The sequence below is a fragment of the Piliocolobus tephrosceles genome, chromosome 3 (genome assembly GCF_002776525.5).
Source record: "Piliocolobus tephrosceles isolate RC106 chromosome 3, ASM277652v3, whole genome shotgun sequence".
Classification (NCBI taxonomy): Eukaryota; Metazoa; Chordata; class Mammalia; order Primates; family Cercopithecidae; genus Piliocolobus; species Piliocolobus tephrosceles.
Window position 1 is genome coordinate 172,239,129 of NC_045436.1, and position 27,634 is coordinate 172,266,762.

The following is a 27,634-nucleotide window of genomic DNA, read 5'->3' on the forward strand; positions in this document are numbered from 1 at the left end:
GGTGGGAAATGATCATGAAACTACCTTGTAGGATAGGAAATAAGTATCAACAAAGGCCTGAAAATTGGAACTAATGAAAGGGCATCAGAGGGATAAAATCTTTATCATTCTGTGTTAGAGATGGCTACCCATTCAGCTAACGGACTATATTTGAATTGCTCATTTGCCAAGCAGTGTGATACGCTATATGAAAACAAAGAGTAAGAGAGGTAGAGGAGGAGGCTTACACTTCAATGGAGGATAAATATGCCTTGCTTCTGAAAATACAATGTAGTACAAGAATTGCTCAAATGGTAAAATGTATAGAAAACAGTAGGAGCGTGGATGAAGAGCCCATAAGTGTCAAGATGATTTCACAGATTAGGATGAGCTCTGAAGGTGAGAAATTTGTCAGATGGACAACCAGAGGGAATGGTAGTTGCAGGATGGTAAGTGCAGAGATGAGAATTTATCACTGGAGTATAAACTTTGAAGCTAAAAGGAGGCAAATGGCAGAAGGTGAGGCTGTACAGTGCTTGCTTAGTATCAGTCAGGGACACTCAAACTCATCCCCATTGAAAGCTGTATAGAAGAAAGGTAGAAAGAACATCAGTGGTGGAGGACAGCCTCTAGAAATGGAGTGCAGTCCTGAGTGCATGGTCACATATTCCTTCCAGGCAATGCCCCTTCAAGTAGAGATGATATAATATGTGTTCCCCTCCATGCTCGCCTCAGGGAGCACATCAGGGGTTCTTCTCAGACTCAGCGCTGTCGACATTTGGGACTGGATAGTTATTTTGCTGTCAGGGGATTGTCCTGTGCATTGTAGGATATTCAGTAGCATCCTTACCCTTGACCCACTAGATGCCAATAGCACTCTCATCAGTTGTAACAACCTAAAATGTCTCCAGACATTGCCAAGTGTCCCTTGGGGGATAGGACTGAAATCCTTCTTGGTAGAGAACCATTGTCTTACCTCAGATTTAATGCCTAGTTCAAGTAGTTGCCCCTCAGTAATTTCTCTTGGGTCTATGCCATTAGCTGGTTTCTGCCACCCCAGTACAGACCTTCCTCACTGTAGTTATTGCATGCTTTCCTAAAAGTATTTTGTGTCTGTTTACTCTTACGCTGTAGGATGATTAACCATCAAAAAGCTTAGCTGTTTTATCACTCTGCCCATATGTGCAGTGGGCTCCCATTCTCTACCCCGTAATTCCAAACTTCTTGTACAAGTACCCAAAGCCTTTTAGCACCCGGCCCCAACCTCTCTGTCTTAACCTTATTTCTCTGCTTTTTGTATTCTCTTCTGTAGCCAAATTGGACCACCGATTTGGGGGCTCACTAAATGCTCCTGGCCTCCAGTTTTCTCATCCACTTGCTCTTTGTTTACATTGACTGTATGAGCAAAGCCAGCCATTCCCATTCCCAGCTACATTGTGCAATTGATTTTTCCAGCTCAAATGGCACATTTTCAATGAAGGCATGCTTCCTCAGATCTTCTCCCTTTTTTACTCCAAATCATCTAATAATAACACTTGTTTGTGTCTTATTTTCCAGTCCTCTGTCTGTAAATAAGAGGTGTATCTTTCTTCTTTATATTCCTCATCTCTCCAAACACCTTGTCTTACACAAAATCAGTAGTATTTGAATGAGTGTAAGTTATCTTGAAGCAGAATTGTCAGAAACTGTGAAACTTTGTTGTCCCATGGTAAAAATAATTTTCTGAGAGGTGAATATTGATACTGTATAACATTGAAGACTCAACCTTCTTTTTTTTCTCTCTAGCCTGCGTATCAGAATCTGAGACAGCGTGTTGACAACTTTGTTGCAAATCACTTGGCAACTCACACATGGAGTCCCCATCTCAATAAGAACCAGCTAAGAAACAACATTAGACAACAAGTCCTCAAGTAAGTGTCAGAAATAAGAGTTCTGGGCAGGTTTTAAAATGTCCTAACCTACTTTGCCTGAAAGCGGAGAAATTACATACAAGTTTGTTCACCTAATGATGTTGACAATTTTACTTGATTTGGTGTGAATGTTTCCTATGTAGCATAATTTTGGACTTGGGTCTAATCACTTCACATTTTCTTATACATTTTAACAGTCTGATTGTTCCTGTAGACCTTTGGAAATATTTGAAGGAAGGAAATAACAATATGACTTTGTAAAACATCTAGATATAATATTAATAGATGATATACACAGTTGCCTTCACAACTATTTTCTTGACCCTAAGAGAGCAAGCAGGCTTTGTTATTCTTGTTTTACAAATAAAGACATTAAAGATTACTGAAATTAAAATATTTTCTCTTGATTTGAGGCCATGTCTTCTTTTAATACAGTGCCCCCGTCTTTTGCATTTGACTATGACTTTTAACTGCTACTTATGGATGATATAGCTCCCCACCTCCCCTCAAAGTGTTGGACCTGTCAGAGCCATTTTGAGTGAACATAAGGTAATGAGAATTAGAAGAACTCGAATATTTGGAGCATCCTTAGAAAACTATATTTACAGTCTTCTACTTTTTTTTTTTTTTAAATGAAACAAAACAAAAAAGGGTCTCATTCTGTTCCCCAGGCTGGAATGTGGTGGCATGAGGATAGCTTATTTCTGCCTCAATCTCCTGGGCCCAAGCAGACCTCCTAACGTCATCATCCTGAGCACCTGCCACCAGGCCCAGCTTCTCGTTGTGTGTTTTTGTAGAGACGGTGTCTCATTATGTTGCCCAGACTGGTCTCCAACTCAGGCTCAAGGGATCTTCTCTCCTTGGCTTCTAAAAGTGCTGGGATTACAGGCATAGGCCACCTCGCCTGGCCACTACTTGTTCTTGAATGTAAATATTTGCAAAGATAAGAAAGCCTTCTACCCGTGCTATACCCCTCAAAAAAAGGGTGACTGAGTTATTTAGAGAGCATCCAGTCTCCCTGACTTGACAAGTATTTATGTTTAAGTACATCTTTGAGAATGAAGTGTAGCTTTTAAACAGTTAAACCAATCTGTTTTATTCCTGCCACCTGTTAATTTCTTTTTGTCCCATAGGAACCTCTGGAAAGCCTATCTAGTCTGATAGTTTCAACCAACAGGAAGTTCCACAAATCAAAATTCACACCCTGACTAAAAGACAAACCTATTTAGCCACAGGTAATACTAGAAACCAGGAGCCTGGGGACTCAGACAGTGTCTCCTTGTGCATAAGAGAAGAGGGAAATTCACAATAGCTTTTTTGTCTGCATTTTAAAGGACGTCAGAGGAACCTGTAAAAGAGTCTAGGTGAGATCAAAAGATGCCATTAGAATGCTGCATAATAATACCTGGTAGGAAAAGGTCAAAGCTGTTTCTAGAAAAAGTAGAAACAAAAGAAATCTGTTGGGTGACAGGCCTGCTGCCTGTTGTTTCCACAAAGGCCTTCAAAGAGAACAATGACCAAAATAACTTAGAACTTGGGGATAAGGGAGTGGAGGTAGGGTAGAGCACCCCTTCACACACATTTATGCAGAGCTCTACTGATTACTTTCATTCAGTGATTTGCATAGCCACCTCCCTGTTCACAAATGATCGCATTGCTTTAAAAGCATATTTTTTGGGAGTCTGGCATTCTTTTTCTTCATATATTGACACTCAGATTGAAGGCAAACTTCTTAGAATTGCATTTACTTTTATAGCGTACAAAATCTATAAGGTAAGGGAACAGTCATTCTGTTCTGTTATTTAAGTGAGCTAAGTCTTACACGTGAAAATTAAGTGACATGCGCATCCCTGTGAAGAGACCACCAAACAGGCTTTGTGTGGGCAATAAGTCTGAAAAGATAGTCAGCTGATAAGGGTGGGGCCGTTTAATAGGATTTGGGTAGGTAAAGGAAAATTACAGTCAAAGGGGGTTTGTTCTCTGGCAGGCAGGAGTGGAGGTTACAAGGTGCTCAGTGGGGGAGCTTTTTGAGCCAGGAAAAGGACTTTCACAAGGTAATGTCATCACTTAAGGCAAGGACCAGCCATTTTCACTTCTTTTGTGGTGGAATGTCATCGGTTAAGGCAGGGCAGGGCATTTGCACTTCTTTTGTGATTCTTCAGTTACTTCAGGCCATCTGGGCGTATATGTGCAAGTCACAGGGGATACAATGGCTGGGCTTGGGCTCCGAGGCCTGACATTAATCACTTAAAATTACTGCTGTACCAGTAAGACATTGTGATCACAAAATCATGTTTGGTGCGTGGTAAGGAGTTCCTGTGGCTGTGTCAGTGATTAAATGCTGGAGCAATTTGCTTATGAGTAATGAGGAATCTCTTTTTCTGGAGCCATTTTGAAAGAGGGAAGACAGCTGCCTTCTCTTGGATAATTTAGGCATTGCTTTTCCTGGGACATTTGTAAATTTTCTTCTAGCTGTATTTATTTTTTTTTTAATGAACTATTTTCATTTAATATCCATTAGTAACATTTTACGATACTGATAATAACATTTTAAGGCTTTCTCAAAGAGATTATTTAGTTGTGTTTAATCTGAAGGTATAGGGGTGGACTAGCCCCTGTGAATAAATATAATTTCAAACAGTTTTTCGTGGAGACATACATACTCACTTGACTCCATTAGGTTGAGCTATCTGCACTTGCCATTTTTATAAGACAAAAATGGTCTAATATCAGCAATTTCAGATGGTTCAACTTAATAGCTGATCTGCTGACTCAGTAGGAGGGAAAATTTTATTCTACTTAAGCTTTTATTTGTACAACAGAATCTGAAAATCCTAGATAACTGAATAATGATCTTAGCTAAACCTAATTTGAAAAGAAGACAAGGAAGTAACTTTAACCAGAAAAACGCCAGCTGTTGGCATTTTGGCTTTGCCCTTGACCGAGGGCTGTAGCTTCTCCCCACCTGGGTGAGGCAGTTATGGCCGCTAAGTGCAATATGATCATTAGTACTGGACTCCATTTTTCTATAAGATACCAGAGCTGACCTCTGTGTGAGAAAGGACTAAAGTAGAAGTGTTTTCTTTGTTAGCAGGACAAGAGGCTAGAACATAGGCAGACAGAGAAAGAGACTGAAGCAAAAATTTGGGAGTGGATCGTTTTAATTTTTTTTTGTACTTTTTTTTCTTCTTCTTTTTCTTTTTGAGACAGAGTCTCGCTCTGTTGCCACGGGGGAGTGCAGTGGCACCACCTCGACTCACTGCAATCTCTGCCTTCTGGGTTCCAGCGATTCTCCTGCCTCAGCCTCCCAAGTAGCTGGGATTGCAGGCACAGCCAGCTAATTTTTGTATTTTTAGTAGAAATGGGGTTTCCCCATGTTGGCCAGAATGGTCTTGATCTCCTCAACTTGTGATCTGCCCGCCTCGGCCTCCCAGTGTGCTGGGATTACAGGCGTGAGCCACCGTGCCCGGCCCTTTTTGTACCTTTTTACTTGTACTCTAAAACCTTTTTTAAGATTGCTTTTTCTTATTTCTTTTCTACCTACTACATTTTAAATACACCTCTAAGATGTAACAATGTTTGTAAGATTTGCATTTTTTTTTTAATCTTAGAACTTTAAAAAGCAGGTAACCTACTTTGTGCTGAATTGGCTCATTTTTCTCTATGGCCCACATAAGTAGAATTATAGTTTCACAAGGCGACAAGGTGCCTCCAGAAATGAAAAACTAATCCATCCTGCACTCCAGATGGAACTACACTCAAAAATAGCATTTGTAAAGTGTAAGGAAAGATGGTTCCTCATCCATTCCATAGAGAGAAATTGAGGCTTAGAAGCTAGAAATGACTAGCACTTTGATCTTCCAGCCCTATCCCGGGTACCTTGACTTGTCCACTTCTTTTTTAGGAAGAAACAAGATTTAAGTGTGTTTCTTAAAATAAATTCATGTTCTCTTATTTTACTCAGATGCCTTTGTGCAGAAGGACATTTCATAGATAGTTGTCCTCATCTCTCTTTTGTCTTTTGTATATGATATTTCTTTAACTCCATGTACCTTTCTTCCCCTTCTCTTCTGTAGAAATCAAGACTTGGCTCAAATGTCTTCTCCTTTATGAAGCACTCCTAAATTATCTTAGACATATCTAATAATTTCTTATTCCTCTAATAAGCAAATAATTTCTTATTCCTCTCTTTTCCTTTAGTACATGATGTGTACTAGTGCCTATCATCTTATGTCTTAATTGTGTGTACATCCCCATCCAGAACAGGGACCAGGTCAGTTTGTAGCTGTCAGTGGCCAGCATAGTACCTGTTATATAGAAGACACTTATAACATAATTGTTGAATGAATGAATCATCCAGTTTTTATAGCAGGAAGATAATAGAAAGCCAGAAGTCTTGTTTCTCCAATTTTTTTTCTCTAAAGTTTTCCTTCTTTTATTTTGTAATTTGATGAAATTATATTTTGTGTGTGTGTTGTTTGTTGTTTTTCTGGGGACTCTAATGCTTATAAAAAAAGCTTACATTTTGTTCTGTTAAAAAAAAAGTTACAGAGACCATAGGTTTGTTTTATCCCCAGAACTCAGCTTTTTAATGAGCTTATTCCTATATGCCATGAGCAGAGTAGGGGTGAGATAAGCATCACTTCTATACTGGACCCTAGGTAGTGTACTGTGTCTAGTTTTAAGGGTGTTTTGTTTTATCTGTTTCAGTATTTGCACTAGTGAAACAGTAGTAGAAAAGTTTACAGACTTTTATAGTATGGTATATCTAAAGCTACTATAGCATGAAACTTAGTTTCCATTGTCTGTCTATATCCAAGAAAATGGATTGGAACAATTTAAGTTGGATGGATGGATAGATAGATAGATAGATAGATAGATAGATAGATAGATAGATAGAATGTTATTTTAAAGTAATTAATGCGAATAATATATTATTTTTTCACGTTTCCATAAATTATCTTGTGTTTCAGATCAGGAATGTTGGAGTCTGGTATTGACCGAATTATTTCTCAGGTTGTGGATCCAAAGATCAACCACACATTCAGACCTCAGGTGGAGAAAGCTGTGCATGAGTTTTTGGCCACGCTGAATCACAAAGAGGAAGCAAGTGGCAACACAGCTCCTGATGATGAGAAACCAGACTCTTCCCTTATTACACAAGGTGCTTTGCTTTTACTCTTGGTCAGTTCCGTTGTTTTTCTTCTTGAACTGAATATCAAGTTAGGGAGACTTGGCTCTTTAACACATTTTTTAATTTGGCTATTCCAGTGAAATTGTACTTACTTTAAATATCTCCTACGTTCCTCAATTGTCATAACATTTCCTTTTTTAGATTAATAAAAATAATAAGCATATTATTAATGGGGTGTGTGAGTATGATAATAGAAGGAATAAGTAAAATAATTAGAGAATATAGTCTTTTTCTAGGAAGTAGAATTCCTCAGATTTGCATGGTGCCCTCCTAAGATAATATATTAGAGAGATAGATAATTCAGAATATAGTATATACTAGTACTGGTACCTGAAAGTCTGAAAGAATATACAGATGGTCTGCACTGCATATGCATCGTATAAAGATGACAGTAATGTGTGGTATTGATTTAGCAGAGGTATCTTCCTTCTGATTAAATGTATTCTAAAACTTCTCTTTTTCTTTAAGGTGTTCCTGCTCCTGGGCCCAGTGCTAATGTAGCCAATGATGCCATGTCGATATTGGAAACCATAACTTCTCTTAACCAAGAAGCCAGTGCTGCTAGGGCTTCAACAGAAACATCAAATGCCAAGACCAATGAGAGAGCATCAAAAAAACTTCCATCTCAGCCAACCACTGATACTGGTACTGACAAAGAAAGAACTTCAGAGGACATGGCTGATAAAGAAAAATCTACAGCTGACTCTGGAGGTGAAGGACTGGAAACAGCCCCAAAGTCTGAAGAATTTAGCGACCTTCCTTGTCCAGTTGAAGAAACTAAAAATTACACAAAAGAGCATAATAATTTAATTCTGCTAAATAAGGATGTTCAACAGGAAAGCAGTGAGCAAAAAAATAAATCAACAGACAAAGGTGAAAAGAAGCCAGACAGCAATGAGAAAGGAGAAAGAAAGAAAGAAAAGAAGGAAAAGACTGAAAAGAAATTTGATCACTCAAAAAAGAGTGAAGATACACAGAAAGTTAAAGATGAAAAACAAGCAAAAGAAAAAGAAGTAGAGAGTTTAAAACTTCCTTCAGACAAGAACAGTAATAAAGCTAAAACTGTTGAAGGGACAAAAGAAGGTATATAAAAACTTGCAAACATCTACAAAGTTTAAAGAACAGTATTTTGGGATCAGGGAAGTATCAAATTTGCCTTCATATTTTAATAAGTTTATTTAATACTTTTGGAAACTTAAATCCCCTTTGCCTAAGGAAAAAAACAAATATTTGTATTTTTGTATACTGATATATCTGTTCACAGAGTAAATTAACAGAGAAATTATGAATTTATAATTTGTCTTATAATTTATTCACATACATTATTTTAAGCAACTTAATTCATAGTTGGATATCCTAATCTTTATTAGGTAGTAAATACTTCAGTTACTTAAAATTCATTTTTTTATTATATCATACATTGTAAATTAATAGTTCAGTTATTTTTACAGAAGTCTACTTTGCCTTTGTATTTTCTGTAAACCACTCTGCCTTGTTTGATAGTTTGACACCTATTTAAAGCAGAAAATTTTAAATGTAATTTAGTAATTGAGCTCTGAATATGTTCTTATAACGAGATGATTTTTTTTCTGTTTTATTTTCCTCTTGAAGATTTATCTTTGATAGATTCTGATGTGGATGGACTTACAGACATCACAGTTAGCTCTGTTCATACCAGTGACCTTTCATCTTTTGAAGAAGATACTGAAGAGGAAGTCGTAATGTCTGATAGCATGGAAGAAGGAGAGATTACGTCAGATGGTAAAGCATTTTACATAATAATGCCTCTGAAGCATCCTGTCAAGCATTATTTGTATATTCTGATGGCTATATCCTGAAAAACAGTGTGGTATAATAGCAAGAGCATGGGATTTTGTAGTTGAAAGATTTGTTTCTGAGACCCAGCTCCAAAGTTGTCTGTCTGGGCGAGCTTGGTAAGTTACTAAATCTCAACAACCTTTAATTCTTCATTCTTTAACTCTATCCCCTAGTATGATTATTAATTTAAAATGTAGAGGAGATAAATATATGAAGATGCTTTTTATTTGTGTGTTTCACATTTGGGGGCAGCATAGTCCACAACACTGCCCTCAATTAATGGCACCAGTTGCAAGTTCAGGGTTCCCCAAGACCACCTTTAGATTTCATAATTTGCTAAAAGGGCTCATAGAACTTACTGAAAGGTGGTATACTCACAGCTATGGTTTTTTACAGTTAAGGTACTCAGATTAAAATCCGCCAAGGGAAGAGGCACACAGGGTAGAGTCCAGGAAAGTTTCAAACTTCCAGTTGTTCCCCCTTGAATTACTTCCTCTGCATTGATGTCTGATGACATATGCAGAATATTGCCAACCAGGGAAGTTCACCAGAGCCTTGGGATCCAAAGTTCTTACCAAGGCTCTAGCATGTTGTCAGAGTTGGCTGCCCACATGGCTGATCTCAGTCTCTAACCCCTCTAGAGGTCAAACTCATACTCCATGACCCCACCACTCCAACCCTAAATCACATTGTTAGACTGTTTAGCTTGACTCAAGAGCCTTCGCACTCTGAAACACTCCAGTCAGGCATAGCATTCCAGAGGCTTAGAGATTACCTCCCAGAAGCTAATGGTAAAGGCCAGACCTCTCTGGGCAAGGCTGAATTCTTTATAATGCAGTGTGTTTTTCAGAAAACCCCTCCTGAGCACTTCCTATCTTCCAGGCGCTGTGCTAAGGACGTTCGTGTAATAACTCCTGTAGTCCTCAGAACAACCCCAGGAAGTAGGTATAGGCAAGGAGACAAAGTCAGAGAGACCATGTCTTGTCCAGTCATGTAGCTAGTGAGCACCAGTGCAGATTTCAAACCTGAGTCTGTGCTTCTTACCAATATCTTATGCTGCTCTTACCACATGATTAAATTCTGTTTAGGACTATTAGTTTAGGAATAATAAAAATACTGAGTTTTATTTGCAATTGCCTGTAGAGAGCATCTTACAAATTTGTTGCTAGCTTTCAGATAGGCTACCTAGAGAGAAAATCATAGAGGAGAAAAAGTATAAGCTTGTAACACCATAGATGAATGTCTCAGTCCCTCCCTTTTTTTTTCTTCAATTTCACAAACAAAAAAAAGCAGCAGCAGCACTTCCTAATTGTCATATCTGTCCTCATGAGGTCAGCTCTGTGTTACCTGTATAGGAAGAGTGCTCCTTATCCTGTGAACACTCCACTTTCTCTACCCTAACTAAAATTAATTCTTGATGCCTTTTTGGGTCGTCTTAAGTTTTTTCCTGCTAAGACTAGATTTTATATGTATGGAATTTAAAAAGTAAGAAGATGGCTATTTTAAGAGTACATGGTAGGAAATGAAAACCTTGTTTACTTTTTTTTCTTCTTGCTGTGTCAAAGCAAAACAGATTACCTTCCAGTTATTGATCCAGTTATTGATTCAATCCAGTTATTGATTCTTGCCTCTTCCCTAAATGAGAAATTCAGAGGTGGTCATTAAAATCTCAAGTTTACTTTAAAGTACAGCTTCCAGTGGATTTGTTGAACTTAACAATGGTAAAGCATAAATATCAAGTCCAGTGAAAAATAAGAATTGTTTGTCCAGAGAACACTGAGGCACAGATGGAGGCTGTTAGGCTGAGATAGCTCCAATGCCTTGGGTTCCTACAAAGGCAAACTGAAGCTCAGTCTAAATAGTAAAACAGAGTTTAAACTTAGCTCATCAGAAACCTCCAGTTAACTTCTAACTAGGGACTTTCCACCAGATCATATTCAGATAAGGCACACACCTAGCTGTAGCCAATCCAGTCATGTATTTCGTCTGCTTTTGTGTTCAGCCTGTAAAAGCCCACTGCTTGTGTTGCTGAAGCAGAGCTCTCAGAACCTCTCCTCGTTCTGATGCCTGATTCATGAATCATTCTTTGCTCCAAAAAGCTCTGTTAAATTTAATTTGTCTGAAATTTTTCTTTTAACAGCATAAATAACTATAATGTCTAATTTTTCTTTGTCTTATTTATGTGTGAGAAGCTGATAAGAAATAAAAATAAGAATTATAGCCTTTAAAAGTCAATTTCTGAAATTTTCACATCCTAATATTTCCCCTTTTGGACCTCCAATTGATCTTGCCTTTGCTGCTTGTACAGCATAATGTTGATTTTATGCTAATTCACAGACATACTCCTCTTTCTATTAAATTTCTTACAGATGAAGAGAAGAACAAACAGAATAAAACAAAAACTCAAATTAGTGATTCTAGTGAAGGAAAAACAAAAAGTGTACGGCATGCGTATGTCCACAAACCATATCTTTACTCAAAGTACTATAGTGATTCTGATGATGAGCTTACTGTAGAACAACGACGACAGTCCATTGTAAGTCCACTTTGTTCTGTTATTTTAACCTACTACATCAGGTTAACAAACTTAAATAGTCTATCTGCAAGGTACTGGTGTGCATGTGAAGCAGAGACATAACAGGATTTGCCTGTAGGAACCTTGTCATTTAACTACGTAGAGTAGATGTAAACATGTGACAGAGATGTTTGTGTCATCATTACTAATACAAGTGAATATCCCTTATCCGAAATGGGTGGACCAGAAGTGTTGCAAATTTTGGAATTTTTCACAATTTGGAATATTTGCATATACATAGTGAGAAATCTTAGGGATGGAACCCAAGTCTAAACCTAAAATTCATTTGTGTGTCTTATATACCTATGCACATAGCCTGCCGATTATTCTATACAATGTTTTTCATAATTTGGTGCATGAAACAAAGTTTTGACTATAGTTTGATTGCCACCTGTCACATGAAGTCAGGTGTGGAATTTTCCACTTGTGACAGCATGTCAGAGCTAAAGAGTTCAGATTTTCAGATGATGGTTGCTCAACCTATAGTAGTGAAACTGGCAACAACCTAAATGCTTCACAGTATGGAAATGTTTAAACCAAGTGTAGATCCAGTCCTGCAAGGATATGATATGCAGCTATTAACATACTATTGAGATGGAAATGCTGTTCACCTATTTCTTGGATTCGAAAACATTTCTAATTATAAAATGTACCACTGAATTAATAACCGCTTTTTAAAGAAAATTACTAACTTATTGTTACATATGTATGTTAGTTTTAAGATAGCTTACCATTTTAGAAACATTAAAGTATGAAAAGTTATAAAATATGAAAAGTTCAGAATCAGGAAATACTGTTACATAGGAAAATGATTTGAAGAAACTGCCCCAAAATGCTAGTGGTGATTAGCTTTCACTTCAGGTTTATCTCTTGAAAAGGTTACTTGGTTAGAAGTTATGCACCTGCTTAGGATTTTTGGCACTCCGGGCCAGAAAAGAGTAGTTAAGAGTAGCACAGTGATTGTGAATTCTTTCTGCTGTAAAAGACAATAGCTGCAAGTCCCAAGTCCCTTGGGTCCCAAGCATATAACCATCAAGTCATATATGTTGTAGAACTAGCCTATCACTTGAATTTTTATTTCAACTGTTTTCTATGAGAATAGTTGGAAAGTTATAAACACCTACCTATATATACTTAATGTTCATAGATATTTTCACAGCTGTCTTTTTAATTGAAACAACCAGCTTATTTAATCACTTTTTCCCAAAATAATACCTTTCCCATTCTTTAAACTAATGGCATTCTGAAAGAGTAATGGCAAATTTTCATAACTGTTTATTTTATTCTGGTAACTTCCAGATTGAAACATACGCATACATATGTATGTATACACATACAGATAAATGTGTGTATATATATGTAGTGTATGTGCATTTTTTCAGAGCCCATTAATTTGAACATCTGAAGGGTAAACTAAAACTTTTAAAAAATACAGTTTTTCAGTGTGTTTCTGCCTTTGCCTAATAATCTGTTAGGATATTTTGTGGTTTTAGGCCAAAGAAAAAGAAGAGAGGCTTTTAAGAAGGCAAATTAATAGAGAGAAACTTGAAGAAAAACGAAAACAGAAAGCAGAAAAGACAAAGTCTTCAAAAACCAAGAGTCAAGGTATACATGTTAACTTTTAATATTTTAAACTATCTTATATATTTCATTATTTTCCAGGTACTCTTATATTACTTATGAGACATGGATATAAAATAAAAGGATCTATTCTCAAATGTGGAAGGTTTCCTTATGTTTTAATCTCATGTGTTTATTCATTTTTCTTTTTTATTATATTGCTAAATCTTAATTAAACATTTCATCAGATACCAGCTTATGCAACTCGTTTGTTAGCAGTTTATTTTTCTGTAATGATTTGATTATCACTGGAAAGTAGATTGTTAACAATGAGTTATCAACCCTTGCTGATGATTAATGAAATTAATCTATGCTTATGTTAACTAAAATGTCAAACATTTACCTGTAATATTACATTGAACAAAATTGTATTCCCTCTGGTCACTAATCCTATGTAATATGTGAATTCACATATATACACACTTATGTGATCATTTGAAAGAGGAAAGATAAGACTTCTTCATCCAAAATATTATGTCTGTTCTAGCACAGCTTAAGAATATTAAAGCCATTTTGGCTTTAACAATGATTAGAAAAATCTTAATGAAAAATTAATATTACACTGTTTCTAAAACTTTTCTGAAATACATTTTATTGATTGCTTCTTTTCTAGGCAGGAGTAGTGTGGACTTAGAGGAATCATCAACAAAGAGTTTGGAACCTAAAGCCCCCAGAATTAAAGAAGTCCTTAAAGAACGGAAAGTTTTAGAAAAAAAGGTAGCCTTAAGCAAAAAGAGAAAAAAAGATTCAAGGTACATATTTTATCTGGGCATGTTTCCCTTGTAACACTCCCCCGGGTGCTTTCAGAAGAGAGGCATTGAAGTGACACTAAAGAGTTGTACTTAGGATGTGTATGTTGCTGCATATTTATGAAGGACCTTAGGATTTCGTATTTAGTATCAAAATGTTAATATATATAACATTTCTAAGTAGTGTATCTTAATCTTTTCGGGTGTCCCAGATCTTTTTGATAATTTGATGAGAGCTTTAGACCCTCTCCCCTGAAAAATGTACGTGCATAAGCTAACAATTATCCCTAGAGTTTCAGAGTTTATGGATCCTCTAGAAGTTATCTGGAAGTATTCCTCTTGTTGGCGTTCAGTAACCACTTGTTTACAATTATTATTTCCAGTCTTTCCATGCTTTTAGTTTTACCAGTATTCCATGATTCTCCCCCAACTCAGAATCTGAGCCAGATTCCTTGTTTACACTGCGTTATCTTGGTTAACTTTTTAAGAATTAGAAAGCTAAAGAGACTCTCAAGGGTAGCTATGAAGTCATGTGAGCCATGGGCTGCAATTTGTTTATTCCATCAAGTTGCGTTTATGTAAATTTATCACAGACTTCAAGATAACTGATTTGATAATTTGCAGAACTTGGTAAGAGTAGTAAGCTCTCAAATTTCTTGCTGTTATTATATCTTATCCTTATTGATCTGAATAAATAAGACTTCCCTCTTTACTCAAAAGATAGTAATTTTGAAGTGTAATTATAGCTGATAAAATATTCATCTTTAAGCAACAAATTAGGAATTTTTGTTTCGGCTGTACTTTCCCTTAGCACCAAAAACAGTTCATGCCATATTTGGGATTGTGCTCTCCTTTGTTGACCAATAATTGATAGGATTTAAATTGGAATGTAACAAGTCTCCATTTATCGATTAAGTGTATAAATTATAGTAAACGGCCAGGCGCTGTGGCTCACGCCTTTAATCTCAGCACTTTGGGAGGCAGGGGCGGGTGGATCACATGAGGTCAGGAGTTTGAGACCAGCCTGACCAACATGGTGAAACCCTGTCTGTACTAAAAATACAAAATTAGCCAGGCATTGTGGCGCATGCCTGTAATCCCAGCTACTTGGAAGACTGAGGCAGGAGAATTACTTGAACTCAGGAGCGGAGATTGCAGTGAGCCAAAATTGCGCGATTGCACTCCAGCCTGGGCAACAAGAGCAAGACTCCACCTCAAAAAATAATAATAAAATAAGATAAATAAAAATTATAGTAAAGGAAAGCTTTTTATTGTTTTCAACCTTCCTGAAAAATTTTCACATTTGATTCATGCTTTATATTTGACTCTTTCACCCTTAGGAATGTTGAAGAGAACTCCAAAAAGAAACAGCAATCTGAAGAAGATTCCAAAGAAACCTTTAAAACAAGTGAAGTATGTCTTAATAAAACCTCATTTCAAATGCTGTTTTGTTAGATATAGGCTGTTTATTCCTTTGGAATAAAACTTAGCATGTCATTTGACTTTTTTCAAGTTAAATAAAATGTCACTTACATTCAGTATTTTCGAAACCCCATTTTGTTATGTCCCAAATTGCCCATTTTGTTGAGTTGATTTATATATTTGTCTTTTATCTAGATAATAGCTACTTTTCTTCTCTTTTCCCATTTCTTATAATTGCAATAACAAAAATGCTAGTAATGACAAAAAAAAGAAAAAGGGAGGCTAAAATTAAAATCTAAAATCCCCCCACTATAACAAATTATCCTTTTTATTCCCTTTCATTCCTTATCCACAGGTCCACATAATTTTTTAGAGTACAAGTAATCTGGCAAACTGTTTTTAACATTTTACTCATTTCAAGTCACCTTCTAGGCTTCCTAATTATTTAATGATTGTGTAGTGTTACATTTAATGTAGATACCATAATTTATTTAAGTATGTCCTTATATTTTAGCACTTAGGTTGTTTCCAAGATTTGATCATTTTAAACAGTAAAACCAACGTACAATGTTTTCTTCCCCCTTTCAGGATTATTTTCTTGGGACAAACTTTTGCTTGCACTGGTTTAAAATTCTTATTTACAAAGCCACATTATCTATAGTTCTGTAGCTAAAATATCTTACTATTTCCAGAGGGAAAAAGTAATAGTTTAGTGATTATTTGTTTATCATCAGCAAACATAAATTTATTTACTCAGAAATTAAAGGTGTATTTAGAAACATATAGTGATGGTTCAATGACATATTTTTAAAGATTTAACTTTGTGATAATTCTCTATAAAAAATTATCTCATAAGATTGTATTCACATTGTTTAGAATTAGTTTTTTATTGTGAAGTTAGGTTGACGCAAACTCCTGTTAGTTCTTTGAGGAATTTAATTTTAAGCTATTTAATAAGGTCTTGTTATAACCTGGACTCTATTATTAGTAGAAATACATTAATCTTTGTGTTGACATTTAAGGAGATGCAATGTTAAACTGACCTAGAGGCACAAAGGTCTGTCTAAGAACTGTGGCCCATTATTTGCATAAGAATAATTATAGCTAGTAGTCAGTGGGTCTTTATTGAAGTAGATTTAGTCAACATCCCCTCATTAATATTAATCACCTACTTAGGGCCAAACCACAGGGCCAGGAGGAAGGTTTAGATGCTCTTGTCTCAGTATCTTTTTTGAATACATAAACATATGCATATGTTATATATGATATGGTTACTATGAGTTATCGTGTACATTTGAAGCTTCGTGTATAGAATGTTGTACAAGTAGCCTAAATTCATGAGGTTTCCATACATAATTCAGGTTTCTAAATCAAAATATAGGAAATCTATCTTTCAGTGTATTTCCATTTTAAATTGCCTTCATGTATTATGTTTTTGACTGTAAAGGACATTGGACTGTCATTTATTTAGCTTGTATTTATTATTGAGTACTGGGCATTAGTGAGCTCTAGTGATTCAGAATTGAAGAATTCATAGACAAATCAGTGCCTGTGATATACTGGAAGGAGTACTAGACATGGAATGAAATAATCTAAACTCATTTCTAACACACCTACTTGAGGCCTGAGTGTCAAGTTATAGAATCATGCTGAGCTTCAATTTCCTGATGGTTTAATGGCATATTTTTAAGTATTTAACTTTATTTTGTGATAAATCTCTATAAGAAGTAATCTCATAAAATTGTGTTCATATTGTTTAGAATTAGTTTTTTTATTGTGAAATGTGGTTGTTGTAAACTCCTGTTAGTTCTTTGAGGAATTTAGCTTTTTAAAATCAAGTTAATAATATCTATTTTTAAAAATCAGGTGAGTTTTTGACACCTACACAGGCTGCTTGCAAGAATTAAGTGAGATGTTACATATGTGACAGCACTCAACATATTAGTGCACCCAAATGTTACATTTGAATCTACAGATTGATTTTGGTATTTCTCATATTTTAATCTTTGCTTTCTTTCAGCATTGTGAAAAGGAAAAAATGTCTTCTTCAAAAGAGCTGAAGCATGTTCATGCAAAAAGTGAACCAAGTAAACCTGCCCGGAGACTTTCAGAGTCTTTGCATGTAGTTGATGAAAACAAAAATGAATCCAAAGTAGAAAGAGAACATAAAAGACGGACATCTACCCCTGTTATCATGGAGGGGACACAGGAAGAGACTGACACAAGAGATGCAAAAAGGCAAGTAGAACGTGCAGAAATTTGTACCGAAGAGCCCCAGAAACAGAAAAGCACACTTAAAAATGAAAAACATCTAAAGAAAGATGATTCTGAAACACCACATTTGAAAAGCCTACTTAAGAAAGAGGTGAAATCCTCCAAGGAGAAGCCTGAAAGAGAGAAAACTCCATCGGAAGACAAATTGCCTGTGAAACATAAATATAAAGGTGATTGTATGCATAAAACAGGTGATGAGACTGAGCTTCACTCTTCTGAGAAAGGTTTAAAGCTAGAGGAAAATATTCAAAAGCAAAGTCAACAAACAAAGCTTTCTTCAGATGATAAAGCCGAACGAAAAAGTAAACATAGGAATGAAAGGAAATTATCAGTATTAGGCAAAGATGGAAAGCCAGTTTCTGAATATATTATAAAAACAGATGAGAATGTTCGTAAAGAAAACAACAAAAAAGAGAGACGCTTGTCAGCTGAAAAAACTAGGGCAGAGCACAAATCAAGAAGGTCAAGTGATTCTAAAATTCAGAAAGATTCTCTGGGTTCCAAGCAACATGGTATCACATTACAGAGAAGAAGTGAAAGTTATTCGGAAGATAAATGTGATATGGACTCCACTAACATGGATAGTAATTTGAAACCAGAAGAGTTTGTTCACAAGGAGAAACGACGAACAAAGAGCTTGTTAGAAGAGAAACTTGTGTTGAAGTCTAAATCAAAAAGTCAAGGCAAACAGTTAAAAGTTGGAGAAACAGAATTACAAGAAGGTGTCACAAAACAGGCAACCACTCCAAAACCAGACAAGGAGAAGAACACAGAAGAAAATGACTCAGAAAAACAGCGGAAGTCTAAAGTTGAAGACAAACCTTTTGAAGAAACTGGTGTTGAACCTGTATTAGAGGCTGCTGCTTCTTCAGCACATACTACACAGAAGGATTCTAGTCATAGAACCAAGTTACCCTTAGCAAAGGAGAAATATAAGAGTGATAAAGACTCCACTTCCACTAGGCTTGAGAGAAAGTTGTCAGATGGCCACAAAAGCAGAAGCTTGAAACATAGTAGTAAAGACATAAAAAAGAAGGAAGAAAATAAGGCAGATGACAAGGATGGTAAAGAAATTGACAGTAATCATGAAAAGGCCAGAGGTAATAGTTCACTCGTGGAAAAGAAATTAAGCAGAAGATTGTGTGAAAATCGGAGAGGAAGCTTGTCACAAGAATTGACTAAAGGAGAAGAAAAGCTAGCAGCAAACACTTTGAGCACGCCCAGTTGTTCTTCTCTTCAGAGACCAAAAAAGAGTGGTGATACGACACTGATCCCTGAACAAGAGCCAATGGAAATTGATTCTGAGCCAGGTGTTGAAAATGTGTTTGAAGTATCTAAAACCCAAGACAGCCGCAATAATAATTCTCAGCAAGACATTGACTCTGAAAATATGAAACAAAAAACTTCTGCCACAGTTCCAAAGGACGAATTGAGAACTTGCACAGCAGATTCAAAAACAACAGCTCCAGCTTATAAGCCAGGCCGTGGAACAGGAGTTAATAGTAATTCTGAAAAGCATGCCGACCATAGAAGCACCCTGACCAAGAAAATGCATATCCAAAGTGCTGTGTCCAAACTCAACCCTGGGGAGAAAGAACCCATTCATAGAGGAACTAATGAAGTGAATATAGATTCTGAAACTGTTCATAGAATGTTACTGAGTGCCCCATCAGAAAATGATAGGGTACAGAAGAATTTGAAAAACACAGCTGCTGAAGAACATGTTGCTCAAGGAGATGCTGCTCTTGAACATTCCACAAATTTAGACTCCTCTCCATCCTTAAGTTTAGTGACTATTGTGCCTCTGAAGGACTCTTATGATCCAGATGTAATTCCTGTGTTTGACAAAAGAACTGTTTTAGAAGGTGGCACAGCCAGCACCTCCCCTGTAGATCACTCTGCTCTCTCTAATCAAAGTCTGACTGTTAGGGAATCAGAAGTCCTTAAGACAAGTGACAGCAAAGAAGGTGGTGAAGGTTTCACAGTAGATACACCAGCAAAAGCAAGCATCACTAGCAAAAGACACATTCCAGAAGGTCACCAGGCTACTTTATTGGATGGTAAACAAGGAAAGGTAATCATGCCTCTTGCAAGCAAGTTAACGGGCATGATTGTGGAAAATGAGAATGTTACCAAAGAAGGTGGTTTAGTGGACATAGCCAAGAAGGAAAGTGACTTAAATGCAGAGCCCAATTTAAAGCAGACAGTTAAAGCAACAGTAGAGAATGGCAAGAAGGATGGTATTGCTGTTGATCATGTTGTAGGCATGAGTACGGAAAAATATGCTGAACCTATCAAACTTAAGCATAAAAGAGGCCCAGGTAAAGTGAAAGACATATCAATTGATGTTGACAGAAGGAATGAAAACAGTGAGGTAGACACCAGTGCTGAAAGTGGCTCTGCACCCTCTGTTTTGCACCAAAGGAATGGACAAACTGAGGATGTGGCAACTGGGCCTGGGAGAGCAGAAAAGACTTCTGTTGCCACTAGTACTGAAGGGAAGGACAAAGATGTCACCTTAAGTCCAGTGAAGGCTGGGCCTGCCACAACTACTTCTTCAGAAACAAGAGAGAGTGAGGTGGCTTTACCCTGCACCAGTATTGAGGCAGATGAAGGCCTCATAATAGGAACACATTCCAGAAATAATCCTCTTCATGTTGGTGCAGAAGCCAGTGAATGCACTGTTTTTGCTGCAGCTGAAGAAGGCGGGGCTGTTGTCACAGAAGGATTTGCTGAAAGTGAAACCTTCCTCACAAGCACTAAGGAAGGGGAAAGTGGGGAATGTGCTGTGGCTGAATCTGAGGACAGTGCAGCAGACCTGCTGGCTGTACATGCAGTTAAAATCGAAGCCAGTGTAAACAGCGTTGTGACAGAGGAAAAGGATGATGCTGTAACCAGTGCAGGCTCTGAAGAAAAATGTGATGGTTCTTCAAGTAGAGACTCAGAAATAGTTGAAGGAACTATTACTTTTATTAGTGAAGTTGAAAGTGATGGAGCAGTTACAAGTGCTGGGACAGAAATAAGAGCAGGATCTATAAGCAGTGAAGAGGTGGATGGCTCCCAGGGAAATATGAGAATGGGTCCCAAAAAAGAAACAGAGGGTACTGTGACATGTACAGGAGCAGAAGGCAGAAGTGATAACTTTGTGATCTGCTCAGTAACCAGAGCAGGGCCCCGGGAGGAACGCGTGGTTACAGGTGCAGGTGTTGCCCTGGGAGATAATGATGCACCACCAGGAACAAGTGCCAGTCAAGAAGGAGATGGTTCTGTGAATGATGGTACAGAAGGTGAGAGTGCAGTCACCAGCACGGGAATAACAGAAGATGGAGATGGGCCAGCAAGTTGCACAGGTTCAGAAGATAGCAGTGAAGGTTTTGCTATAAGTTCTGAATCGGAAGAAAATGGAGAGAGTGCGATGGACAGCACAGTAGCCAAAGAAGGCACTAATGTACCATTAGTTGCTGCTGGTCCTTGTGATGATGAAGGCATTGTGACTAGCACAGGCGCAAAAGAGGAAGACGAGGAAGGGGAGGGTGTTGTGACTAGTACTGGAAGAGGAAATGAAATTGGGCATGCTTCAACTTGTACAGGGTTAGGAGAAGAAAGTGAAGGGGTATTGATTTGTGAAAGTGCAGAAGGGGACAGTCAGATTGGTACTGTGGTAGAGCATGTGGAAGCTGAGGCTGGAGCTGCCATCATGAATGCAAATGAAAATAATGTTGACAGCATGAGTGGCACAGAGAAAGAAAGTAAAGACACAGATATCTGCTCCAGTGCAAAAGGGATTGTAGAAAGCAGTGTGACCAGTGCAGTCTCAGGAAAGGATGAAGTGACACCAGTTCCAGGAGGTTGTGAGGGTCCTATGACTAGTGCTGCATCTGATCAAAGTGACTGTCAGCTCGAAAAAGTTGAAGATACCACTATTTCCACTGGCCTGGTGGGGGGTAGTTACAATATTCTTGTATCTGGTGAAGTCCCAGAATGTGAAGTTGCCCACACATCACCAAGTGAAAAAGAAGATGAGGACATCATCACCTCTGTAGAAAATGAAGAGTGTGATGGCCTCCTGGCAACTACAGCCAGTGGTGATATTACCAACCAAAATAGCTTAGCTGGGGGTAAAGATCAAGGCAAAGGCTTGATGATTTCCACCAGTACCACAGATGATTACACCCCTCAGGTAAGCGCAATTACAGATGTGGAAGGAGGTCACTCAAATGCTCTGAGAACTGAAGAAAACATGGAAGGTACCAGAGTAAACACAGAAGAATTTGAGGCCCCCATGCCCAGTGCAGTCTCAGGAGATAACAGCCAACTCACTGTCAGTAGAAATGAAGAGAAAGATGAGTGTGCCATGATTTCCACAAGCATAGGGGAAGAATTTGAAGTGCCTATCTCCAGTGCAACAACTATCAAGTGTGCTGAAAGTCTCCAGCCAGTTGCAGCAGCAGTGGAAGAAAGGGCTACAGGTCCAGCCTTGATAAGCACCGCTGACTTTGAGGGGCCTATGCCCAGTGCATCCCCAGAAGCTGAAAGTCCTCTTGCCTCAACCAGCAAGGAGGAGAAGGATGAATGTGCTCTCATTTCCACTAGCATAGCAGAAGAGTGTGAGGCTTCTGTTTCCGGTGTAGTTGTTGAAAGTGAAAATGAGCGAGCTGGTACAGTCATGGAAGAAAAAGACGGGAGTGCCATCATCTCCACGAGCTCGGTGGAAGACTGTGAGGGCCCAGTGTCCAGTGCTGTCCCTCAGGAGGAAGGCCACGCCTCAGTCACACCAGCAGAGGAGATGGGTGACACTGCTATGATTTCCACAAGCACCTCTGAAGGGTGTGAAGCAGTCATGATTGGTGCTGTCCTCCAGGATGAAGATCGGCTGACCATCACAAGAGTGGAAGACTTGAGCGATGCTGCCATCATCTCCACCAGCACAGCAGAATGTGTGCCAATTTCTGTCAGCATTGACAGACATGAAGAGAACCAGCTGACTGCAGACAACCCAGAAGGGAATGGTGACCTGTCAGCCACAGAAGTGAGCAAGCACAAGGTCCCCATGCCCAGCCTAATTGCTGAGAATAACTGTCGGTGTCCTGGGCCAGTCAGGGGAGGCAAAGAACTGGGTCCCGTGTTGACCGTGAGCACTGAGGAGGGGCACAACGGGCCATCAGTCCACAAACCCTCTGCAGGGCAAGGCCATCCAAGTGCTGTTTGTGCAGAAAGGGAAGAGAAGTATGGCAAGGAGTGCCCCGAAGCAGGACCATTTGTAGGAAGAGGACAGCAAGAGAGCACTTCACACCTCATAAATGCAGAAGAGAAGAATGTATTGTTGAACTCTCTTCAGAAAGAAGATAAGAGCCCAGAGACAGGGACAGCAGGGGGCAGTAGCACAGCAAGTTATTCAGCAGGAAGGGGCTTAGAGGGGAATGCTAACTCACCTGCCCACCTGAGAGGACCAGAACAGACGTCTGGGCAGACAGTTAAGGATCCCTCTGTCAGTGTTCGCTATTTGGCAGCAGTAAATACCGGTGCTATAAAAGCTGATGACATGCCACCTGTTCAAGGCACAGTGGCTGAGCATTCCTTTCTTCCTCCTGAGCAGCAGGGGCCTGAAGACAACTTGAAAACCGGTACCACCAAATGTATTACTGGCCAAGAATCAAAATTTGCTCCTTCCCACACAATGATCCTTCCAGCTACCTACAGTGTAGCTCTGTTAGCTCCTAAATGTGAGCAGAACTTGACTGTAAAGAGTGATTATAGTGGCAAATGGACTGATCAAGCATCTGCTGAGAAAACAGGAGATGGTAACAGCACAAGGAGATCATTCCCTGAGGAAGGAGACGTAATGGTTACTGTGTCTTCTGAAGAAAATGTGTGTGACATAGGTGAGAATCTGTACCTAATTGCAAATTTTAACATTTTACAAGGATGATTGTACAACAGAGTGCATTTAGGACAGTCTTCCAAAAGATGGTTTTGGTTCCAGAAAGATGAAATATCTATAAATTTTTTTCTCATATCATAATGTTGCAAAATAACTCATCAAACTTGAAGGTCAAACTTCTCTAAAAGGTACTTGTGTTTAAAAGTTTAAAACCTCTGGCCTATTTCTCATGTGTGGGGAGAGAAAAAGCAGGAGGCTGAGGCATGGGAAGTCCACATGTTATTTACATGACTGCTGCAACTTACTAAACCTCTTTGACCTACAGGTTTCTTGTCAATCAAAAGGAAGAGTACCCTACCACAACCCAATGAAAGCAATATATATATTTTTTACCACCCTCATTTTACAAATGAGGAAATACAGTCAGAAAATTTAAATAGTGTTCATGGTCCTCGGGTGACTTTTAGAAGATAAAAAGCTTCCGAGCCTCCATTTCTTGTATAAAATGGGGATAATTAGATGGGATCACAATACAAAGGCAAACATGATTCCAACCCTCATCTGATTATAGGTTTGCAGTATGTATTTGTTCAGTCTGCTGGTTCCTTTGAATCAAGGGAGCACATTATTCTTTTTAACAGCTTATTTTTCAGGTGAAATGAGTTTCTAGTTTAGAATGTATTTGAAAGTGAAAGGAAACATTTTTCCCTGCTGATAGATTTTGGACAGTGCTGGTCTTTTAGAAATAGTTAATAACTTTCAAGGATACTATATCAGTCATGCCTTATACCATCCAACTTCAGATACTTTAAGTGGACAGTGACACTTGAAAGCGTGACAATTGCATAGAATGGTACTAAGCACAGGATGCTGTAAGAACCAAAGGGTCCTTATGCGCTGGACTTGAAGGGGCAGAGGAATTCTTTTCCACTCTGGCTGTATAAATTGTAGCATCCTGGACTTTTAACTGAAACAGACCTTAGCCATCAGCTAACCCAGTCTCAGGAAACTGAGGCCAATAGATTTAGTCTTGTTCATTATAGAGACTTAGGAGAGTTTAAGAAATGCTCCAAGGGTTGAAACAAGTAACTTTACAAGTTTCTGTTGAATTTAGCCTAGAGTAAATTGAATGCTTCAGAAGTTCTTATGACTCAATCATTGCTACAATTACTCATCCCTCTTTTTTTCTAAAATGAAGAAGTGAAAATAGAAGGGTTTCTACAGAAGCTTCTACACAATCTACAGAAGGATATAGGAAAGAGGCAAGACCGGAGTAGAATTGAATCTCTCCACCTGACAAAATTTTATTTTCTTTTTGTCTACCTCACAGTTTAACTTTGTGTTCAATATTTCTGTGTTCAATGTGAAGCAAGTAAAGTGAATCTGTTAATAAATCACCTTTACTGAGAATAGACCTTAGTGACTCAGAATATTTTTACGGACAAACTTGATGGAGATCACTGCAGAAAATTACTTGGAAATGAAGATGTCTCCACAGATAATACTTTTGTTATTCTTTCTGGGCAGTTCTCTTACTCTGCAAACAAGAATTCCACTCACCCAAAATGAGCAAGTAATCCCTGCCTTTCATCCAGATGCTTTTTGTACAACATATTCCTTTTGGTCATTTTCTCCTGACAGCAAAATAAACCAGAAAAGGAAGGTGGCACGGCATGTCAGATAACCACATTCCATAACTTTTGACCCCGGATGTATTTTGCAAGCAAATTCTTAAATTGTACTAAATGGCTTGAATTTTATTAGGCAATGAAGAGTCTCCATTGAATGTTTTGGGAGGATTGGAACTGAAAGCCAACTTGAAAATGGAGGTATGGCTTATAATTCAGCTGTGCTGAACTGTAAGTGATTAAATACTATTTCATCACATATACACATATTTATACTTATGTGATATATAGCTCCTGTTCTCATTGTACTTATGACACTTAGTGTTGTTATTGTCATATTCTGTGGGGGAGAAAGCTAAGAACCTCAGTAATCTTAGTAAATAGTGCCATGATCAGTTCCATTTACTCAAGCCAGAAACACAAGAGTCACCATCAGTTTCTCCGTCATCCCACATTTTATTTATCGCCATTTCTTACAGGTTCCATTTCCAAAATATAACATGAGTCCATCTATTTCTGTTTCTACAGTCACCACCTTAGGCTAAGCCACTACTTCAGTAGCCTCTCCATTAGGCTTATTTCGCTCCAGCCCTCCCCCAGTGTGATTCACACAGCCCTGCAGGTAGTCTTTAGAAACATAACTTAGGCCCTGTCATAGCTCTGCTTAAAATTTGTGGTGGCTTCCCATCATGCTTAGAATAAAATCTTTTTTTTTTTTAAGCATGGTTTTGGTGCTTACACAATTTAGCCTCCATATCCTCTTTCTAGCCTGATCTCAAGGCACCAACCAAGTATATGTGACAAGACGGCAGTGAACATGGGGGTTATGAACACCACAGAGGAAACACAACTTGCCTAATAGGAGCAATGGGAAGGTAGACAGGAGGGCTTGCAAGGAGGACACTGAAATAGAATTTTGAAAGTAGAGTGGAAATTTCCCAGAAGAGAAAGGGCCTTCTAAGCAAAGAGAATGTTGTGTTCTAGACTGAGAGACAGGAGGGCACATGGTGTGTCTCAGGCACTGCAGTGGTTCACGGTGAGCTGTGGTGAGACTTAAGCCTGGAAGGCAGTGGGAGCCCATCAAGAAGAGTCTTGTGTCCTGAGTTAGGGGTTTTACCTTTAAAGCAATAGAAGACCCATTGATGGATGAAATACAAAATTAAATTGATTTTTTACTTGCTTGGTTTTTAAAGTTTGATGTATTTATTTTTAAGTTTTGTGTACTCTTAAAAGTAGGCTTTTATATTGTTTCAGGAGGCTAGGGTTTTTTGTTTAATTCACTTGAGGTTAGTCTTCTTGTAAAAACCCCAGTTAACTTATTTTTACGGTGCTTTGGATTTTTTAGGCTTATGTGCCTTCAGAGGAAGAGAAAAATCGTGAGATTCTGGCACCACCAGAAAGTCTGTGTGGGGGAAAGCCAAGTGGAATAGGTGAGCTCCTTAGAGTGGTTGTTGACATTGTTTTTGTTTTTGCCTTGCATGTGGTTTTACCTTTCTAAAAATCAATAGTTGATGCATAATAACATACAGTCTATATTACTTTACCTCTCACTTTTTAAAATAGATTAGGGAGAATTCTTTACTATCTTATTTTTAACATACACTTTTCCTCATGAAATGTCAATCAGCATTACGCAGGGTAATTGTTTAAATCTGATTACCTCCAAATGATAATGCAAAACGAAAGTTGTTTTGGAGCAAACGCTTGCTCTATCCCAGCAATGTTTCTCCATACCCCTGCCTGTCTCCAGACACTATTGCAGCTCACTTCCAAAAGGCTAGTTGGAGCCTAAGTACCCACTTTACACCATTTGCTCTTGTCTCTTGCTCAGGGTTTTGTCCCAGTGGCTGCACAGAAACTACTCTCAGCTTATATAACCTCTTCTCAGTCTCTCTGTGCAACATTCTTCATTGTGGACTACAGATTTTAAGGGAGAGCCTCAGTATCAGAAAGGATAAAGGCAGGAGCTCTTAAACGTTTTGGTCTCATGGACCAAAAATTACTGAAAAATTACCGACGACCCCAAAGAGATTTTGTTATATGGCTTATACCTGTTGACATTTGCCAAATAAGAAATTAAAATTGAGAAAAGTAAATATTAAGTCACTATTAATTCAATATAATTAACTCACTATAAGTTAACTCTTTTTTCATGAAAAATAGCTAGATTTTCCAAAACAACACAATTAAGTGATAAAAGTGACCTTGTTTTGCATTTTTGCAAATCCCTTTAAGTCTGGCTTAATAAAAAACAGCTGTTTCTCATATCTGTTTTCACATTCAGTCCTGTTGCTATTTATTGTTTTGGTTAAAGTAAATGAAGAAAATCCAACATTACAGATAGATGGTTGGGTTTTTGTTTTTGTTTTGTTTTGTTTTAGTTTAGTTTTGTTTTGTTTTGTTTGAGACGGAGTCTCACTCTGTTGCCAGATTGGAGTACAGTGGCGCAATCTCGGCTCACTGCAGCCTCCGACTCTCTGGTTCAAGCTATTCTCCTGCCTCAGCCTCCTGAGTAGCTGGGATTACAGGCACACACCACCATGCCCAGCTAATTTGTGTATTTTTAGCAGAGACGGGGTTTTAC

General features: G+C 38.1%; 1 protein-coding gene across 5 annotated transcripts in view; it reads left to right on the plus strand.

Annotated features, from left to right (window-relative positions):
- The first annotated feature begins 1,744 nt into the window (after window positions 1–1,744).
- The window catches only part of BOD1L1 (biorientation of chromosomes in cell division 1 like 1), a 51,296-nt gene continuing 25,406 nt past the window's right edge, over window positions 1,745–27,634 (plus strand). For 4 of the 5 annotated variants that reach the window (XM_023206922.2, XM_023206924.2, XM_023206923.2 and 1 more), the window contains exons 1-11: window positions 1,745–1,889; window positions 6,863–7,053; window positions 7,552–8,166; window positions 8,695–8,844; window positions 11,271–11,437; window positions 12,970–13,081; window positions 13,710–13,848; window positions 15,186–15,258; window positions 17,288–23,423; window positions 25,187–25,251; window positions 26,396–26,480. In XM_023206922.2, the coding sequence (XP_023062690.2) occupies window positions 6,870–7,053; window positions 7,552–8,166; window positions 8,695–8,844; window positions 11,271–11,437; window positions 12,970–13,081; window positions 13,710–13,848; window positions 15,186–15,258; window positions 17,288–23,423; window positions 25,187–25,251; window positions 26,396–26,480 (7,726 nt within the window). In that variant the 5' untranslated portion in view covers window positions 1,745–1,889; window positions 6,863–6,869. Of the gene's footprint in view, window positions 1,890–6,862; window positions 7,054–7,551; window positions 8,167–8,694; window positions 8,845–11,270; window positions 11,438–12,951; window positions 13,082–13,709; window positions 13,849–15,185; window positions 15,259–17,287; window positions 23,424–25,186; window positions 25,252–26,395; window positions 26,481–27,634 lie in introns of those variants that run through there. The other variant, XM_026455639.1, reaches the window with a different exon arrangement.